A 21,444-nucleotide genomic window follows, 5' to 3' on the forward strand; every position below is an offset into this window, starting at 1 on the left:
GATATAGCATTATTGCTTTCTGTTTTGAGAAGCAAATCAGGGCTGACCTAAGGCTTTGCTTATAAAAGTACATATAAGGTATTTTGGGGTTTTCGTTTTTTTGAAATGGAGCAACTCAAGAACTTTTGCTTATTGTAGTCCTGAAATAACTATCATGTTTTGTTTTTTTTTTTAAGTGCAGTCCGTCCTTGATTTATAAACACCTGACCTAGGGATATTTTTCATAGAATGAAAAAATGTCCATCAGAAAAAGATTCATTTTTTCATCTGATATAACCAGAGTACCACTTTTCTAAAACTTGGTGCTAGAAATTTCTTTTACTTTTTTCCTCTCTCCTCATTGCCTTTGTCCTGTTCTTTCATATCCAGCCCCCAATTTTATCCCACTACTGCCACCATCAACTGGCAACCAGAAATGACAAAGTCACCTGCTTTTGCATCCATATAAACCCTATTGCTCTGTTTTGCCACTAACTTAGTGGTTCTCTAGTGCGGGTGATTCTCCCCTCCCCTGCCTACCCAGAGGACATTTGGCAATTTCTGGAGACATTGTGGGTTGTCACAGCTGGCAGGGGGTGGGAGGAAATACACTCTTGGTATCCAGTAGATCGGGGACGCTGCCAGTCATCCTGTAATAAATAGGACAACCTCTCGTCCTTTACTAATGTCAGTCATGCCAAGGAGGAGAACTTGTATTAGCTCTATTCCAGCATCAGCTGTTTTCTCCAACTCCTTGTATAACATTTTTTTTGGTATAACATTTTTTTAATCTTTTATTTATTGATTTTTTTAAAGATTTTTATTTATTTGTTAGAGAGAGAGAGAGAGAGATACAGAGCGCAAGCACAGGCAGACAGAGTGGCAGGCTAGAGGCAGAGGGAGAAGCAGGCTCCCTGCCGAGCAAGGAGCCCGATGTGGGACTCGATCCCAGGACACTGGGATCATGACCTGAGCCGAAGGCAGCCGCTTAACCAACTGAGCCACCCAGGCGTCCCTTATTTATTGATCTTATCAACATGACTGCATTCTTCTTGAGGGTGGTGGTTGTATATTCATATGGGTTTCCCCAGTCTGGGGTATGACACCAGGTACATAATAAGTGTTCCATGGTTGAATAGTTGAATGCATAAATAAGACACCCCAGACTTCTCCATTGCCTTCCTGGCACTTTCAGAAACCTCCTCTTGCACACCTCTATCTTCCCCACCTCCACTCATTATTTATCTCATCAAATATTAGTGTGTCAGTCCTATCAACAGTATATTTAGTTTCTAAAAATGTGCATGTCCCACAGTGCCCATCCTTCCTGGACATTCCCAGCTAAGACATGAACCTGAGATCATGCTAAGGGAGAACTTCCATGAGGGATTCTTTTAAGACTATGGATGGAGGGACACCTGGGTTGCCTCAGTTGGTTAAGCATCTGCCTTCAGCTCAGGTCATGATCTCAGGGTCCTGGAATCAAGCCCCGCATTGGGCTTCCTGCTCAGTGGGGAATCTGCTGTTTCCTCTACCCTCTGCCTCCTCCCCATTGTTCATGCTCTGTTTCTGTCTCTCAAATAAATAAATAAAATCTTAAAAAAAAAAAATACAGAGTGGAACCTTCACCTACAGCCTCTGCTTTGTATACAGATGGAGAAAGGGGGGTCTTCATTTGCCTCCTTTTTTATTTTCTCTACCACAGAACCTGTTAACTTAGAAAGGAGAACATTAGGGGCGCCTGGGTGGTTCAGTGGGTTAAGCCGCTGCCTTCGGCTCAGGTCATGATCTCAGGGTCCTGGGATCGAGTCCCACATTGGGCTCTCTGCTCAGCAGGGAGCCTGCTTCCTCCTCTCTCTCTGCCTGCCTCTCTGCCTACTTATGATCTCTGTCTGTCAAATAAATAAATAAAATCTTTAAAAAAAAAAAAAAAAGAAAGGAGAACATTAAACTTTAGAGTTTGGAAAATGCTGTTTTAGATATAATACTGATTGGTTGGTTGGCTGGCTGGTTGGTTGGTTGGCTGGTTGGTTTATAGAGCTAGCCTAAACATGATGCTATAAATCTTGAGAATTGTAGAACCTGGGATGACCTCAGACAGAATTCTGTTTTGTGCCAAGGTTCTACCACCCTTCTGTGCCCCCACCCAGCTTTCTATTGAAGTGTAACATATATTTACAAAGTACGCAGCTCAGTGAATTAACCACATGTACTTGGCACCCAGAAGACCCCACATATATGTTTCCTAGGGCGCCCTATCAATGTGCCACAAACTAGGTGACTAAGAACAACAGAAATGTAATTCCTCACAGTTCTGGAGGCTGCAAGTTTGAAAGCAAGATGTCCTCAGGGCCACACTCCCTCCGAAATCTGTAGGGGAATCCTTCGTTGGCTCTTGCTTGCAGTCTTGGGCATTACTCAGCTTACAGCCTTGTCACTCCAGTCTCTGCCTCATTGTCACCTGGTACCTTTCCTCTGTGTCTCTCTCATGGTTTTCTTCTAAGGACAGCAGTCTTACTGGATTAGTCCAATATGACATCATCTTAACTAATTATGTCTGTAATGACCCTGTTTCCAAAAAAAGTCACATTCTGAGGTATTGGGAGAGGAATATTTCGACCCAGACACCCTTATATTCTATCCCAGTCACTTCACCTTCCTCCTTCACAAAGGTAGGAAGTTTTTTGGTTACATGGTAATATTATAGTAATACTTACAATATTATTATTTAAATAATAACATCCCACCAATCAGTGGTAATGAGAAAGGATGTAATATTCAGTTACATTCAGTAACATTCCATATGTTCTGCCTGGACATATTTATGAAATTGTGGCTTTTTTGGCCCTGCCTGTTAATTACTGAGTTTGAGTCTATTAATTACTAAACTTGAATCAGCAGATACAATATTAACATGCAGAGTCTCTCCAGTTTTGCACTCAGAAGTTCCCCACTCAACCTCAGCCAACCTATTTGCGTTTTATTACTGTTATTCTTCTGAGTGACCTTATGCTAATTTTTTCAAGTAGTTGTTTACAGAAAGCCTTCAAGAACTCTTTTTTTAAATATTTTTAACTTTAGATTTTATTTATTTAATTGAGAGAAGACAGAGCTTGAGCAGGGAGGAAGAGCAGAGGGAGAGGGAGGGAGAAGTAGGCTCATAGCTGAGCAGGGAGCCTGATGCAGAGCTGGATCCCAGGACCCTGGGATCATTACCTGAGCTGAAGCCAGACACTTAACTGACTGAGACACCCAGGTGCCCCAAGATCTTTCAAAAATGAGCATTGCTGGGGTGCACCTGGGTAGTGTAGTTGGTTAAGCATTAAACTCTTGGTTTTGGCTCGGGTCATGATCTCAGGGTCCTGTGATCAAGCTCTGCATCAGGCTCTGTAATCAGCATGGACTGTGCTTGATACTCTCTTTCTCCCTCTCTCAGCCCTTCCCACACATACTATCTCTCCCTCTCTCTCTAAAATAAATAAAATGAAAACAATAATAACATTGCTGGCTCAGTCAGAAGAGCATGCAACTCTTGATCTCAGAGTTGTGAGTTTGCGCCCCATGTGGAGTAGTAGAGATTACTAAAAAAATAAACTTAAAATAAAAATGAGCATTGCTTATCCAACCAACACGGATGGATCTAGAGAGTATTATGCTAAGTGAAATAAGTCAGTCAGAGAATGATAAATACTGGATGATTTCACTCATATGTGGAATTTAAGACTTAACAAATAAGAGAAAAACAAACAAAAAAAAAGGATTCTTAAATACAGAGAACAACCTGTGGCAGCCAGAAGGGAGGCGGGTGAGAGGATGGTTGAAGTAGGTGAAGGGGTGAAAAGTGCACTTGCTGTGATGGGCACTGAGTAATGTATGGAATTGTGGAATCAGTGTGTTGTACACCTGATACTACAACTTAATTAATTATATGTGGATTTTTTTCTTTAAATCTAAGATAACAAAATCAGTATTGCTGAAAACACATGTTTTTATATTACGGTCCTAGTTTCATGACCTTGTAATTACCTCCTGTAATGTTTTTGTTTGGTCAGGCAGAACAGTATATTCTTAAAGTGTCTGCCATAAAATGAACTGATCTGTTACTGCATCTTCTCCAAGTATTATCATATTTACCTAAGAAACAGCAAGAGGATTTATACAGATTACCAAAAGCACGAGTTTAATAAGATCAAAAATAAGTATAAATTTTAAGAGCATTTAGGGGAAAAAGTGAAGAATTTTATAAACAAGGCAGTTTTTTCCCCTAAAAAAATCATATCATTAATGTTTTAGGTTTGTGTATTTTTTCTAAATGATTCCAAAAGCAGTTAGGCCAGCTTGTTTGAATAAAATTTAAAACAAACAGCCTGGGGCGCCTGGGTGGCTCAGCCGTTAGATAGCTAGTAGCTAGCTGCCTTCAGCTTGGGTCATGATCCTAGGGTCCTGGGATGGAGCCACTTGTCGGACTCCCTGCTCAGCGGGAAGCCTGCTTCTTCCTCTCCCACTCCTCCTGCTTGTGTTCCTTCTCTTGCTGTGTCTCTCTCTGTCAAATAAATAAATAAAATTTTCAAAAAAAAAAAAAAAAAGCCCTACCAACTAGTGATTATAAACCTTTGACGGTGAGTGAATGGAGGCTCAGAAGGATTTGTGCTTGTTAACCCAAGGTCACACAGTCAGGGACACCCAGGACCAACCAGCCGTTGAACAAAACTCAAAGCAACCAGAAGACTTTCATTTTTAGGTTGGTGATGTTCTAAGTTCTAATCTTAGGAAGAAATGCTGTGCGTTCTTAGGTCAAATTAACTATAAAAATGATCTATTTTGATCTGTTGTGAAAAGACAGGAATTCCTGTGTCAAACACCAGAGACATATAGGGGGTCAGAACTCTTCTGATTACCGTGTAATTGCTGCCTGGCTTCAAGTGCTGTCCAAAGCATCACTGGAAGATGCAGTGTGTAGGTAGCTATAAAAGCAATTTTAAGGCAGATTTTTATTTGCACTGCACATATACTTCACCAGCCTTCTCATTTCCCATAAAACATTTTATATCCAAGGCAATTTAAAAACTTTTTTTTAAAATTTATGTTTTGTAAGGAGGATAAGCCAGTAACTAATACATCAAACTTGCTGCTTGGCGCCATATTGAGTCCCAGAAATGACCTGGCATTATGAAAGATTCTTCTTCAAAAGAATTAATGAATACAATAATGTTTTCTTTCTTTCTTTTTCTAGCCAAGGACCTTTGTCATCCATTAGAGCGGTAATCAAGAGATGTAAGTTTGTTTTTTCCTGCTCTGTATTTTCCTCTGTGGTATTTTAAATGATGGTTTAGGCTTCCAGCAAGTGATTGTATTTGATGAATCTTATAAAGAACCCAACAAAAGTAGCTTCCCTCTTCTCCTAAGGAATAATAAACCATTTCAGGCATTAGTTTTTCAACTTTTCTTTTCAACTTTCATTTATTGATAAGCCCATTCCTCAGAATAACATTTTCCACTCACAGAACTAAACTATTTTTAAAAATACGGATTTTATGGTCAATTTTTATGATCTAAAATAAATTTACCATTTTCTATAGGTAGAAACATCTGATGGGTCCCTGTCCTTTTTGATTCATTTGTTTCTGTAGTGTTTTTATTTAACTGTATAAATGCCTGTGGAGATCGGCTCATTTTCACATACAAGTACCAGAATAGAATTCTCTCCAAAATGGTGCATTCATACTTTTCAGTCTTACCTCTTAGTTAAAGCTTTAGCAAACCTCTTGGTTAAAACTTGGTTTTGGTGCAGAATTTTTACATTGTTTTTAACAGAAGAGTCTGCAAAGTTCCCTATAGTTTTAGGGAAACTAAACAGAACATGGATTACCTGATTTAAATATAAGGAGGGGATTTTTTTTTTTTTCTTTTTTAAACCAGCAGAATAGATTTCGTTCAGGAGTAGCAGAGAATTGCAATCTGGGACAAGCAAGCTACAGCAAAACCATAGGCAAGTGTGCAGAACAAAAAGAGAAAAACATAAAAACATTCTTTTAGAAAGTGAAGGGGGGAATTGGGAAGACTATTACAAACAAAAAGCCCATTGGAGTAAACTGGGGAGGTCAAAATATAGTGGCTTCTCACTGGCTGAGTTGTGACAGTCTCTTCATTGACTGAGGTTTTGCTACGGGAGAAAGAAAGCCCTTCTTCTTCCTGAAGGCGGAGTATCACAGTATCTGCTGAGCTCCATCTCTCCCTGTTGGATCTGCAATTGGGGACAAGTGGTAGAGCATGAGAGCTCCCCCTGCCAGCCTCTCACCTCCTTCAGAATGAGGTTGCTGATAAGGTGGGGATTTTAGATGTTCTTTGCAGTATTTGATCTGAGGTCACCACCCCGAGGAGAATGTACCCTATTTTTGAAAACATAATTTTGTAGTACTGAGTATAAATTTAGGATATCCATGGATTGTGAAGAGCATGCATTTGAACCATTGCAGTGAAAATTTTACAAGGTGGCCATACAGAAGGATATTCTGCATTTCCCACGTTTTATATTTGTTGGTAGTGAATTATAAAGATATGGGAATGCCACAGTATATGTTGAAGGGAATTCGGATATGAAAATGGAAAATTCATGCCTTAGAGCCCTTTGAGGGCAGGGTGGTGTATGGAGATGATTGGGAGGGGGCACAGAAAATTAAAAAAAAAAATCAGGGTCTGGAATTTAGGCAAGAGTTTTTTGCTAGAGATATAATTTGGGGTGGTCAAGGTTATAGGCAAAACCTAGGAGTAGCTGAACTCTTAAAGAGGAAACTTAGAGGCCAGAGAAGGTGATAAAGGGCAGAACCCTGGGAAATAATTGATGTCTGAGAGGCCACGCTCTGCCTTTAGGGTGCCATAGAGCAAAAGGTGAATGACTACCCGCCCCTCCCCCCAAATTCTTCCTTGCTAAGGAGGAGAGACTGAGTCCTGTCTGCTGGCTTCTTCTTGGATTTTAGGACCTCTTTGTTGGGGACTGTAATTTGAACCTGACTTCCCATAGGTCCTCTAGGATGGGTCTTGCTTCTACCTTGAGGCCCCTGTGCTGTGCAAGGCTTTTAGAGAAGGCAGACAAGGTGGAGGGGGCAAAAAAGAAAAAAAGACTGAAAAATAATGATCAGAAAATGGAAAAAAAAAAAAAACAGGAGACAACTGTACCTTAGAAGTTAAGGGGAAGGGAGATTTTTTAAAAGGATAAGTGAACTGCAAATAGCGCTTAATGTTTCAGTAAGAACAAGCCAAAGGTGGCTGAGAATAGGTCATCATGTGTGGCCCTTAGGCCAGTGGTGACCTTGGAGAGAGCACTTTCAGTGGAACACTGACATTGGAAGCCATGCCTCAATTTAGAATATGTGGAGCTCGGGACAGCTGGGGTAGGCTACTCTTTTATGACATTTGGCGGTAAATAAAAGAAGGAAAGGCCGAGGAGTATCAAACAGAGGGGAGATTTGAACATGCCTATTCAGGATTGGAAGCTTGGAGACATTTGTAGGCAGTAGGGAAGGAATTTGTGGAGAGATCAGACTGGCACATTAAAAGAGGCATTTGGTGAAATAGCAGAGGAGGGAGACGAAAGGAGGGAAAACTTGCTTTAAGGTATCTTTAAAAAAAAAAAAAAACAAGAACAAAACTAACTCGGTTGTCTTTTAATTCTTATTGATCAGTTACTTTGCGTATACTCAGAGAAATACTTGTTAGTTGTATTATTCCTGGATGTTTAGGCAAGAAGATCAGACATCCTCATGTAATACCATGTAAATGCAGAATGAAGAATAACTGTGTTCTCCCCTTCTCTTTTGCACTTTTTGCCCATTCTCTAAGAAAAAGCTGTAAACTTTACTTAGTCATCCTTCTCCAGTAAGGAGGACTTCCATTATATTTGAAAAGCAAGGTTCCTTTACTGGTGGTATTTTAAATTCTTCCATAATGATACTGGTTCCAGTCAAGTCTTGAGATCCTTCTTTTTCAGTCATTCTTGTGAGCCCTAAATATTATGGGTAAAGATTTTGAAGGATTATAATTGGATATATCTGGAATTTCATGCTTTTCCTTTCATTAACTTTTTAAGAGAAAATTATTATCTGAAATTCAGATTTAGCTACTCTTCATTGCCTGGAGTCTGGAACTGCTCACATACATTATAAGACAGTGCTCCACATGGTAGATGTTAACCCCATTTTACAGACGGTAGATCACTGAGTCTCAGAAAAATGAAATGGCTGCACAAGGTAGATTTGAGATGTTAATCCAAACTGCCTGACTACGAGGTCATTGAGCTTTGAAACTACAGATGTTCTTGTTACCACGTCAAACACGTGACTCATACCATCTCAAGGATATGTTAGGGAGGTGGGTTTTTTGTTTTTTTGTGTGTGTGTGATTATTGTGGTTTTCATTGGCAAGGTGGTCCTGTAGCAATGATGCTAATAATAATCCGTCTATATGTTTATTTCATGTGATCATCATTTAATCAGTAATTTTGAATTATTTAGAATCAGGATTAGCTTCCGCCTCTCTTGGCTCCATGAGGAGTTAAACTGCTTCAAGGACCAAAGTTCTCCCAGCCCTTCTCATAATAGGCTGTGTGACCTGGGAGAATTCATTTAACCTCTCTGTGGCCCATCCTCTTCATCTGTAAGGTTAGAAAAGCAAGGATAATCACTGAGTGTCTGTCTGTGCTTATGATCCTGTTGGAATTTAGAAGGATTCCTTATTAGTAGTAATATTGCAAATCCAGATCTCTGTCTTTTATAAACAGCTGAATATGAATTTATTTTGTACTTAGAATTTAACCATATGAACTAGACAAGTTTGAAAATAATTCTGTGGAAAAACAGGATAACTTTTAACTGTGGCCTTAATCCGAAAGGCACAGAAGAGTAGCTAGCAGTTTGTGGCAGGGTTCAAAGGAACATGTTGGTCTGTATGAGCGTCAGTGGCGAATTTGATCGTCCTGGCAACACCTACACCAAGTCTGTTTGATCTGGGAAAGCGAGAATGAGAGGAAGTGAATAGTTGACTTATTAGCAGGAAGACTGAGAGATGCTGTATGAAAATCTAACATATTTCTAGCAGCTAACCTTGCTCAACACTGGCAAAAAGAGTCGGTCATTCTATAAGGATCAAGAGAGAAAAGAGATTTCATACATCAGTGAGTACGAAGGAGAAAAAGAAATTCAAAGCAGGAGAGAGGAAAGCAGTGACTCCCAAAGGACGTGGAGGAGATCGACAAGTAAGGCTGGGAGATCTCCTGTCCCTCGTTCTGCCCCCTCCCGAGGGGGAGTATCCCTCTGCCAACCAGGGACTCCTGCCACTAATCACCTCTGCTGTGAAGGAGCGAAATCAAGTGAAAAGCCACTGATTTAAGAGAATGTAAATTGGGGCGCCTGGGTGGCTCAGTGGGTTAAGCCACTGCCTTCGGCTCAGGTCATGATCTCAGGGTTCTGGGATGGAGCCCCGCATCGGGCTCTCTGCTCGGCAGGGAGCCTGCTTCCCTCTCTCTCTCTCTGCCTGCCTCTCCATCTACTTGTGATTTCTCTCTGTCAAATAAATAATTAAAATCTTTATTAAAAAAAAAAAAAAGAGAATGTAAATTGACTCCCGGGTTCCCCTTTAAGTACTATATTCATAGTTTAAAATTAATCCCTGTTAAAGTAGCATATTGATTTTTCAAAAATGGTTTTTTAGGTTTTTTTGGTTTTGTTTTGTTTTTTTGCAGTGTTGTTAAAAACTGTAGGTAGGTTTATTTTTACTGGGGTTATGTAGGTGAATGTCCTGGTCTGTAGAGATGTCTCCTTGTCTGTTTCTTTACTCTCTGAAACTGTGGCGCATCAACTTCCCTTTTCTGTCCCAGTGTGCAGATGGGAGGAAACTCAGCATGCAGAACAGTCCTGTTCCTGAATTCCCTTTAAAGCCTAGGCAACTGGTTCACTCTTCTTTTTTCTCCCTTTCCTCTTCTATAACCCCTTCTTTTTTTCCCTTAGCACTCATGAATAGTGCACAGCCAAAATGCCCCGTGGAAGAGGTACGTTTGTGACAATGACATGGTATCTTTTTAATAGTGTTGTGTCTGCTGATTTGGGCTGTCGCGACGGTGGTGACGTGATCATAGCACTCTTGTGCCTCTGTCTGACTTAATGCAACCGTTCTTACGAATCAGATACCCCTCTCAGAGCTTGAGCCTCTCTGTCCTCTCTTACTCCAGGAGACAAAACGTACCTCTGCTTGGTTTAGCTCTCAATAAAAATTCGACAATGCCATCGGCTAAGGATACACATGTAGGATTCCTGATAGACCAGCCCAACAGTTGTCACAGCTCCCCCTACTCCAGCCTAGATTTCATCTCCACTGCCCACCTCCACCCCTGCACCCCGGCTTTGGCAGCCTCCGTCGTTGGAGAGGATCCAAAGTTAATAGGAGGAAGGAAGGAGGGATTCATGTCCTTAGCCTTCTCAGTCAGAAGAATGGAAAAAGTAGACTACTAGAGAGAGAGAAAGGCAGCTGGTAGAAATAGTTTATATCGGAAACAATTTCTCCTTTGTGTGCCTATCTTTACAGTTTGGTACTTGAAGCTTTTCTTAAAGGAATTGTAAGAATGTGTTTCTTGAAAATAGGAATACTGTTCTCCATTACACATACGTGTAATGTGTGGCACCGTATGTGACATTTTCCAGATCATATGATTAAGACTTGATTTAATTTAAAAATAAATTTGGAAAAAGTCTGAACCATCTAGTTTTTTGAGTTTGAGGCTTAAAGGAAAACTTGGTGCTGGGTATACAGTAGTATGTGCTAGAAACATGTTTTATAAAAGTGTTATGAACAGTTTTTGCATTTCTTACCATTATCTTTGAATTTAAGTAATAAAACAATTTAAAGGTTATGAAATTCCAGAAATATTAGAAAATAGATGGAATTCAGATCTCTTTCACTTTCTTTACAATAGAGTTGTTAACAGCTATTGCAAAAGTACAGTCTCATGGATTAGAATAGATATTTAAAATTTTTTCTGCCCATTGTAAATTCATGTCATTGTCGTAATGCTCTTACCAGGCAATTTGTATTTAATAGTTGTCTTCTTTTCCCTTTCACTCTTCAAATTATTTTCAGAACCATGGGATGTGCTTTGGGGAGTTTTTGAAATCTGTGTTTTTTTATGCAATTCAAATATGTAAATAAAATTATTTTTATGCCATATAAAAAGATCAGTTTGATTTGCTTTTCTACTTATGGATGTTAAAATTCAGATATCCTATATGATTTGAAGTATCAGCTAACTTTTTCCAATAATGTACCCATAAAAATTTAAACCTTAATTGAATGTACTGATTTTGTATTTTAACAGTTCATTCTTTCTTCTGTAGCTTCTCGGAGTTCTTTTCAGAGTGAGCTTCATCGAGATAGGAGGTATGGCTATAACAGAGGTCATCTATTCTGCTAATAATGAAATCAAAGTGTGCTGCCCGTTAACAAGTTAAATATTTCTCTTTCATACGCAGTGTGTTTACATAAGCAGTGTTCTGCCTCAGCAGTACATTTCCTGAATTAATCTGTAAGCTTGAATGATGAAAATTTTGGTGGGAAAAGAAGCAATACAAACCTCAGAATGTTCTTTTGGCAATAATTATTTACTGAAGTTAATTGTTTAAATGTTTATTAAGTGCTTTATGTAAAGAACTGTCATAACTGCTTCAAAGAGTTGCTCAAAGAAATGTTTTGTACCTCCTCACTGCTTAGTAAATGTTGCATAGATAAAGATAGAAATGATGGAAGAATAGGAGAGGAGAAGAGGCAGGATGGATGGATAACTAATTGGATAAATGGCTGGATGACTGGTTGGAGAGGAGGAGGGAGGGAAGGAGGGGGAAGGGAGGGGAGAGTCGCTGGATAGACAGAAGGAAGTACCAGTAGACAGACAGATGGTTGAATGGATGGAAGCAGCATGGATAGGGGGATTTTTATAAGACAGGGTACCTGCTTTCACATTTCTTAACAGGGTAATATAGAATAATGAAGAATGAGAATTTTAGCATCAGACATAACCGAGTTCAAATTTTGATTTCACTGCCTTCTTGTTGTGTCGCCTTGGGCAAGCTGCTTAACCTATTCTTAGCTTCTGTATCCCCATCTTTAAAATGTTGCTAATGAGGGAACGTGGCTGGCTCAGTGGGTACAACATGCAACTCTTGATCTCAGAGTTTTAAGTTCGAGCCCCGTGTTGGGTACAGAGATTTACTAAAAATAAAATCTTTAAAGAGAAATGTTGCTAGTCATACCTATCTCAAGGCTGTCATAAGGATTACTGCATGCGTAGTGCTTAATATTTATTAGCCAATACCTCATTAGTTAGACAAAAGCTTTAAGCAGAGGTCTTTAGGTAATGCAATTCAAATTTAATCAATGAGCAGGTTCTACTGTTTCATGAGCTAGCCGAGAATGTGTGAATATGCCCAGTTTTGATAATAGCAGGGCTTTTTCTTTTTTTTTTTTTTTTAAGATTTTATTTACTTATTCAACCGAGAGTTAGAGCCAGAGAGCACAGGCAGAGGGAATGGGGGGGGGGGGGGGAGGCAGGCTCTGCACTGAGCAGGAAGCCTGATGCCAGGGCTCAATCGCAGGATCATGGGATCATGACCAGAGCCACCCAGGTGCCTCAATACCATGCCTTTTTTTTTTTTTTTTTTAAGATTTTATTTATTTATTCAACAGAGAGAGAATACACACAAGCAGGCAGAGGCAGCGAGAGAAGCAGGCTCCCTGCCAAGCAAGGAGCCCAATGCAGGACTTGATCCCAGGACGCTGGGATCATGACCTGAGCCGAAGGCAGCGGCTTAACCCACTGAGCCACCCAGGTGCCCCTGCAGTGCTTTTTTATTTTCATTTTCTGTAGAGTGCTAGAGAAGGTCAGGGCAGATCTCATCATCCCTGCTTGTTAGATAATAAAACTGAGGCTCAGAGAGGTTGATTGCTTGCTCAGGGTCACACAGTTGGTGTTTGTTAGGAAATGAGGTTGACTATAAAGTTTAAACATGAGAATGTAGAATCAGATTAAGAAAATGATGAAAGGAGCCATGCCTGAGTTGCCTGAATTACTGTGGTGCCAGTATTAAAGGTTAGTTACCAGAGTCATATACCACACTGACTAGGAGCACAGACACACATAGCAGGGTCTAGAGATGAACATGCAATCTCTAAACACTTAGAGAAGACTTTGAATTGGGGCAGAGGCTGGGTGAGGAGGAAAAGGATATTGTTCTTTTTTGGTATCATGTCAGAGTATATCATTTATAATGGCAGAAAATGAAGCAGTTTTATTTGACCGGTGTACTTTCTGCCTTACCATATATTATTTATATTCATGGTATAGGCTGGATAGCAGAACCCTGGAATGAAGAGATTGTGTGAGCCTTCCTTAGCCCTTATTCTTATCCAGCAAGGCAGAGCTGAGTATGCTTAAGGTACATCTCTAACTTTGAGCCCTGGAGTCCTGGAAGATGACTGTCCTCTGCTCCCTTGATAGCCCAGGCCAGATAGGTCATTTCTAGGACTACGGCAATTCTTATGTAACTTTTTTGAGGCAATGGTTGTTTTTAGGAATCTTTGAATGTTTGAGGCAGACAATAGCTTGTTATCAACCTGCAAACCCTCACTGAGGTCTTATCTGCTAGGCGCCCAGAGATCACCATCGTGGCAGCTGAGCCCCTGAGGCCGGCCTCTTGGTTCCCAGGAGCCCCACCCCCGGGACTGGGATTTCCCCCATCTTCTGCAGCAGGTCCTTGGAGGCCCAGTGAGCTGGTTCCTGCTGAGGTAAATAAATATCACATTATCTCTCTGCATTTTATTTTTTAAAGTGAGTTCAAAGATAAGAAGAGTGAGACTATTAATACATCAGTACTTTGGCTCTTGTCCATAGATGTCTAAAATCTTCATTCTTTATTTTGCAGCTCCCACCATCTTATGAACAAGTCATAAAAGAAATCAACCAAGTTCAAGTGAATACTACAAATAATAATAATGCTGCTGCCACTCCAAGGCACACAATTACTTCTGCAACTCAGACTGACTTTCCAGAAGAAATAGACAACCAGCTGCCTCAAAGTAATGCAAGTAATTTGTCTTCCCTAATTCTGACCTAGATCTAGGGGAGTTATCAGTAGGCTTCTGGCCTTTAAAATGATTTGTGACTTGTGCATAATTCATTGAGCTCTGCTTCCCAGTCAGTGTGATCACTGTGTGCTTCCATTATTTTGATTTGCTGTGATTATCACAACAGATCACTCCCATGAGCTGCAGCCCCAGTGTCTGTTCATATTGCAAAAACAGCGTTTTTTTTTTTTTTTTAAGATTTTATTTATTTATCTGACAGAGATCACATGTAGGCAGAGAGGCAGGCAGAGAGAGAGGAGGAAGCAGGCTTCCTGCGGAGCAGAGCGCCGGACGCGGGGCTCGATCCCAGGACCCTGGATCATGACCTGAGCCGAAGGCAGAGGCTTTAACCCACTGAGCCACCCAGGTGCCCCAAACAGCGTTCTTTTAACTCGTGGTTGTATTACTATTGATCCCCTTTATGCCCACTGAGAAGGATGCTCTATTTAGCAACCTTAAACTTGATAGAGTGTAAAAGACGGGTTGTCCCATTAGGCTTTTAAAAAGCATCGTGTTTGTATAACAGATAAGAGTAAGTTCTTACTTTGGAAAAGTAAAGCAAGCAATGTTGGAATTCTGACGAGAGGGAAAGCGTTCATGTGTTAAGTCTGCTGGGAATTGAGAATTTAATGGTGTTTTAAAAATATTATGTAATGAATATTTCTCTTATGAATAAATACAACTTGAAGAACACTCCTGCGAGAAGCTGAGTGTAAACAGTTCCGCATTGATTTTGGAATTACTTTTTACTAATTAAGGAAACCAAGATCTCTTGATATTCTACATGTATATTTAAACAGTCTGTGTATCTTCTGTTTTTTTTTTTTCTTTTAAATTACAATGTTGCAACTTGTGTCTGTGGGTTTTGGTCTTGTCAGCACTACAGGCACCTCTCAAGCCTCTCCAGCCTTCCCCGGTGGTCTCGGCCAGTGATCTTCCAACAAATGTTGCACCTTTAATAGTCTTTGATACTTCAGAGGAACCAGAGAACTCCAGTGCTACAAGATGTCCAGTGCCAAGACCAAGATCAAAAGCCAACCTCAGACCTGTAGCCAGAGACAGTCACATTAAAGAGCAAAATCACCAGAAAACCAGCCCCACAGCCACAGACAAGGAGTCCTCGCTGAGCCAGCCCCAGTCTTTGTTGGATAGTACCAACAACTTGGATAGTCAGGCAGTGATGAACACTATGAACACAGAACGAAGCCAAAATAGTGTCGTTTCAAGAATCAAAGCATTTGAGGGCCAGACAAATAAAGAAACCTTGGGACCACCCGTGAAACCAGAAATCGCTCCCCGCACACTCCCCCCCAGGCCTGCTCTTCCCTCAGGGAAACCCTTAGTGGCTCCCAAGCCAGCTGCCAACCGAGCTTCTGGAGAGTGGGACTCCTGGACTGAAAACAGACTCAAGGTGGCCCCCAGGGAAGGGCTCACCCCACAGTCTCCACCACAAGAAGTAGGGAGCATCCCAGTAACCAAACCTGAATTGCCAAAGAAACCAAATGCTGGCCTTACACGAAGTATTAATCATGAGATTCTGGGAGGAGGGCCCATGGCTGAGAGCCCTGACGGTGGGAAGAAAGTCCCAACCCCTGCTCCTCGGCCTTTGTTGCCGAAGAAATCGGTCTCCTTAGAAATCCCCAACTCTACAGCTTTGCTGAAACCGGTCACCGTTCCTCCCCGACTCTCAGTGGCGTCACAGGCCAAAGCATTCAGGTCACTGGGAGAAGGGCCCCCGGCCGTCTCCCCAGCTGCAGCTCAGCAAAGCAAGCCTCCAGGGGACATTGACCTCATCAGTTTTGATGATGATGTTTTACCCACACCAGCTGGGAACCTGGTTGAAGAATCTCTTGGTTCAGAGATGGTTCTAGGTGAGTAAAAAGGAGAAGTGGGAAGGAGTGGGAACTCACCAGAGGGCATCTTGAATGGCACTTGCTCTTTTAGTTTCTAGGACATAATTTCTGGAGGGTGTGTGTGTGTGTGTGTGTGTGCACGCGTGCGCGCTCATGCCTGTGTGTGTACAGAGACAGAAACACAGATTAAGAAACATGGAGCTGGGAGGGAGATGGAGACAGAGGGATAGGAAAATCTGGAATGGGGGAGATGGAGACAGAGAAAGCAGGAGACACGTGTAGACTACTACGTGAGCCAGAAATAAGCAGACTGGGTCTAGCGACTAAACCAGGTGTGAGGCTGGCTTCCTAACTCTGGCAGGTGGAGAGTCAAGCACTAGGGGGAGGCAGGGGAAACTTCTCATAGATGAGAAGTCAACAGTGTGGCCCCAGAAGGGCTCCGTAGACTGAGCCAGCCCCATGGGGAATGCCAGGAGAGGCGTCGACCCTGGGGAGGACTCTGGCAAGAGCAAAGCCAGGAATGACGACCCAGCCATATGTAGCAAAAATTTTTTCGCTAATCTTCACAGAACATCTTCCCTGGGGAATGCAAAGTTTTGTAAATAAAATACAACAGCTGTACATTTCCTGCCAGGATCAGGACAATTAAATTTCTCAAGAGGAAATTCAGAGATTATGTTTTCTTTGCTCACACTATTCAGATGGAGGCTATGATGGTAAACCTTATCTTTGATTTGTCAAAGTAAGCTGCTTTCCTTGTCGTTGATGATTCCTTTTACTGCTGTTTACTTATTTGGGTAGCATATGTGAACATATGAGCTTAATAGTATTTTCAAAAGGTTAGCTGTCATCTTATAAATGTTTAACATGCATCAAAATGGGATAAGCTCTGTGATTCAAAACCAAATTCTGTACAGCACAGGTGTATTTTCAATGATAACAAACATATTTATTAAATATGTATTATGCATACAACATGTTAGTGTGGCTACAGCATGCCTCTTGTCTATAAGAGGTAGGAGGAAAGACATTAGAATGTACTGAGCTTCTGCAGTGTTCCAAACATTTCGCTAGGTACCCAGACCTACAAGGTATTGGTATTGTTGGTCAATACCTCTGCAAGGTATTGGTATTGTTGGCCTCAGTTTGCAGAAGAAAAAAATGAGACTGAGAGAAATCAGTGGGTAGCTTGCCGAGTGTCATAACATTAGCAGCTTCCAAGGCATGATTCAAACTCCCATCTTTTTATTCTAGGTCTAGTGTATTTTTCATTATATGACATTGCTAACCAACATTGTATGAATCCTTAACCCAGGTAACACTTCAAGACTTTGTTACATCATTTTCTTATTTAAACCTTTTTGGTGTTACAAGGTTCATGGTGGGATAGGGATGGTAAAACCAACAACAGCAAGTTGTTAAGGGGTGGAATCAGCACAAGCCGAAGAAATACCACCTTTAGTAGAAACTTCTAGATTCTGTGGGGATGGCAACTTGATTAATAACCGCTGAGACTTTATTCCCTGTCATCAAATGGATAATCACAGTCATCTTTCAAAAGAAGGTCAACAGTATACATTCAACATGAATATAGTCTCATGCCTCATACTCAGCCTTTTCTGTCCCTTGATTTCTACCACCTCGTTGCACAATATTTAATTATGTAGGCAGTCTCTTAGCGAAGTATGTAATTTGCTTGCCCTACCTGACTCGAACCATTGCTCTTGACTGTGGAGTCACTGAATGCTTACCTCATCATCTTTCTAAACCTGCTCCTTTTCCTATTTTCTGTACTCACTTAATAATGCCATCATGTCCCCCATCATGTCCCCAGCCTTCCTTGGAGAAGCCTAGAGATCATCTTCGAGTCTTCCTATGTGTCACGCTGTTTGTTTGGACTTGGGGTCAGGCCAGAATCTGCCACTTAATTGCTGTGTGACTTTGAGCTATTTACTTAACCCTACTGTGCCTCGATTTCCTCATCTATAAAACATGGTAATAATACTCCTCTTGGAGGCAGTGCGAGGATTAAATGTGATTGTGCAGGAAAGCCATGTCCTATTGTCTGAAACGTGGCAAGTGCTTATTAAGTAGTAATCATTGTTACTTCTTGCCCTTCACATCCAATTAGATAGCAACTCCTGCTGGTTTAACCTTCGAAGTAGTTCTTGAGCCCTCTCATTTTCATCTGCCTGTACTGCCCCACTTTGGGTCTTTATGCCAGATGACTACAGAGGCCTCCTACTTTGAGCCCCTGCTTTTGCTTCAAACCCATCATCCTCCATGTTATGGCTACCCAAGGGATTTTTCTAGAGTATACCCTGGACCTTGTTGCTCTCCCACTTAATGTCCTCCAGAGGCCTTTAGGATCACCCTGAATTCCTCAGCATGTAGAGAAGTTTCTGTTCGTTTATCGATCTGGGGCTCCGTGACTTTTTGATGGTGTATCAGTAGCATTGTCTTTGTAAATAAGGAATCACGGTCTCTTTGTGAAACCTTACTTAATCATCCTGGCATTAGCCAGAAACTGAGATAGGAATGCGAAAGAAAGGAGAGGAACTCACATATATGTCTTTCCTCCTTTTCCTTCCCTCAAAAATAAAGAAAATCTAATGAGCTGGTTTTCATAAAATGAAGTTGCTGTATTAATCTCAGGAAATAGAGATCAGAAAATACTGAAGCTGTGAAAACATGGTAAAGATTAGAAAAATTATTAAGGGAAAACTCATAAAACAAGCAATTTAATATTGGATTCATTCCTTGGGTAGAATGCCTTCCAGGTTAATGTAATGGAGCTGAGAAGTATTAGCAATTCCTCTTCACACCTTTAGAAATCATACCCAGTTGTCAAAAAAAAAGGCAGAATGCCTCTGCTGTCAGCCCCATTACACAGACCAGAATAATAGTTTAGCAGCCAATTTCTGCTATTAACAGAACTCAAGGGAAAGAAATGACAGAAAAGCAAGCCAAGGATGGTGAAACTAATTATGATGACAAGCATATTATGAGAGACAGGTAATGGGCAGAAAACTACATTACCATCAGTGTTTTTCTCAGCCCAGTAATGAAGACCATGCGGATAGAAGTGTAAAAGCGGCCGGCTTGTTTGGCAGCAGGTGTGGAATAATTGGTTTGGTGCGAGATGCTGAAAGGAGGGCAGAGTAACTACTGCAAATAAAAGTAGAGAAAAATGCCATGGAGATTCCTTAGTTTTAGATAGGCAAGCGTTTTGGATTTTGTTTTGTTGTGTTTGTATTTTTTGTTTGTTTTGTTTTGTTTTGTTTTGTTTTTTTGAGATGCTCTGTGTTTTCTTTTTAGAAGCCGGAGCAAACTCTGTGGTCCAGTCGTGGCACTGTGGTTCTTAACCCCTCCTGGGAATCACAGAACTCTGAGAATCTGATTATCCTGGGACTCTTTTTTCTCTCTTGAAAATAGCCCTTTAGCTCACCTATGCACAATTTCCAGACCTTCAAGGGCCCATTCTTGGACCCCAAATGAAGCACTTCCACAGAATATTGCGATAACCTCCAGTGGACTGGTACGCCCATGCAGTGAAGGATTGTGTGCTAATTAAAAAGGAGGCACACCACCTATTACTTCCTGCTGTGTTCCAATGCCCAAGATATCGTTAGGTGAAAAATGCAAGGTATAGTTAATATTCGTGGCATTTTAGCTACTGTTTGTGTTAACACACACACATATAGATATGTAGTATCTTTGGAAAAATATATAAAAAGCTGGTAACAAAGGTTTTCTTTATGAGGGAACTGGGTTGGCAGGAGAGGATGGGGAACCTGGTTTTCCAATAGCTAACCATAAGCAGAATTAGGATGAAAACCTGGGGGAGGGGCGCCTGGGTGGCTCAGTGGGTTAAGCCTCTGCCTTTGGCTCAGGTCATGGTCTCAGGGTCCTGGGATCGAGTCCCGCATCAGGTTCTCTGCTCAGCAGGTAGCCTGCTTCCCTTCCTCTCTCTCTGCCTGCCTCCCTGCCTACTTGTGATCTCTGTCTGTCAAATAAATAAAATCTTAAAAAAAAAAAAGAAAAGAAAAAGAAAACCCGGGGGAGTTAGCGCTTGTCATCTTTGCCGCAGAGAGATAGCTGCTTCCCGCACTGACCCTCAGTCATAGGATGAGTAGAAATGTTAAAAATAATAGTATAGGGACGCCTGGGTGGCTCAGTTGGTTAAGCAGCTGCCTTCGGCTCAGGTCATGATTTCAGCATGCTGGGATCGAGTCCCGCATCGGGCTCCTTGCTCAGCGGGGAGCCTGCTTCTCTCTCTGCCTCTGCCTGCCTCTCTGCCTGCTTGTGATCTCTGTCTCTCTCTCTGTCAAATAAATAAATAAAACCTTTAAAAAAAAATAATAGTATATGATTTTTCTAAATTGCTGTTATTAAGATTATAAATGAAAGCCTATTATTTTGAACTACATATGTGTAAATAAGACATTCAAAAACATGTGCATTAAATCCTATTACATAGACTCAAAAAAAGAGTTTTAATTTTCCATATAGCTTTAATTTTTCTAATTACCTTATGGAAAATTTTATGCCCATTATTGCCTTTATTTATTTTTTTAAGATTTTTTTTATTTACTTGACAGAGATCACAAGTAGGCAGAGAGGCAGAGAGAGAGGAGGAAGCAGGCTCCCTGCTGAGCAGAGAACCTGATGCGGGACTCGATCCCAGGAGAGGAGGAAGCAGGCTCCCTGCTGAGCAGAGAGCCCGATGTGGGGCTCGATCCCAGGACCCCGGGATCATGACCCGAGCCGAAAGCAGAAGCTTTAACCCACTGAGCCACCCAGGCGCCCCCCATTATTGCCTTTAAAAAGCAACTTTAAAAGGACTAGAATTTTCTCTTTTTCCCCCTTATTTTTAAGTGATTTTTGGTTTGGCAGGGGAGTTATTTCAGCTTCATCTTGTAACTTTTTTCTTGTGGTTGAATTTATTTTACTGGATTTTTTCAGTTACAAAGTAACACATATTTGCTGTAACAGGTGAAATGATACAAACATTTACTAAAAGAAAAAAATTTTTATCTCTAGTCTGTCCATATCCTCAATGTTATATATGGTCTTCTATGCCTTTGGACATTTCAAACCAAAACTTACAAACATACATATATGTACTTTTTCCTACTTTTTACGAACATTTTCATCATACTATACCCTTGTTTGTTTGTTTATATAACAGTGAGATTTATGGACTTCTCAGTCCAGTCTGTCTAAATCTAATTCCTTGTTTCCTTATACCTGCCTAATATTTCTTAGTGTGAGTATATTGCGATTGAGTCAACATTTCCCCTATCCACGGACATTGCTTCTGATTTTTTGGATTTCTTTTTCTTCTACAGATAATGCTGTAGTAAACATTCATAAATATTGCCTCTCCTACTACGGCTCTTATTTCTGAAGGATAAATTTCCAAGGAGTGAGACTGCCGGGTCAGAGG

General features: G+C 41.0%; 1 protein-coding gene across 17 annotated transcripts in view; it reads left to right on the forward strand.

Annotated features, from left to right (window-relative positions):
- The window catches only part of SH3D19 (SH3 domain containing 19), a 180,117-nt gene that overhangs the window by 120,070 nt on the left and 38,603 nt on the right, over nucleotides 1–21,444 (forward strand). For 8 of the 17 annotated variants that reach the window (XM_082728102.1, XM_082728111.1, XM_082728113.1 and 5 more), the window contains exons 3-7: nucleotides 5,213–5,253; nucleotides 11,361–11,403; nucleotides 13,665–13,803; nucleotides 13,941–14,103; nucleotides 15,021–16,013. In XM_082728102.1, the coding sequence (XP_082584228.1) occupies nucleotides 5,213–5,253; nucleotides 11,361–11,403; nucleotides 13,665–13,803; nucleotides 13,941–14,103; nucleotides 15,021–16,013 (1,379 nt within the window). Of the gene's footprint in view, nucleotides 1–5,212; nucleotides 5,254–9,980; nucleotides 10,022–11,360; nucleotides 11,404–13,664; nucleotides 13,804–13,940; nucleotides 14,104–15,020; nucleotides 16,014–21,444 lie in introns of all 17 variants that reach the window. The other 9 variants (XM_082728105.1, XM_082728118.1, XM_082728104.1 and 6 more) reach the window with 3 other exon arrangements.

The sequence above is a fragment of the Mustela nivalis genome, assembly GCF_964662115.1.
Source record: "Mustela nivalis genome assembly, chromosome: 4".
NCBI classification, from domain to species: domain Eukaryota; kingdom Metazoa; phylum Chordata; class Mammalia; order Carnivora; family Mustelidae; genus Mustela; species Mustela nivalis.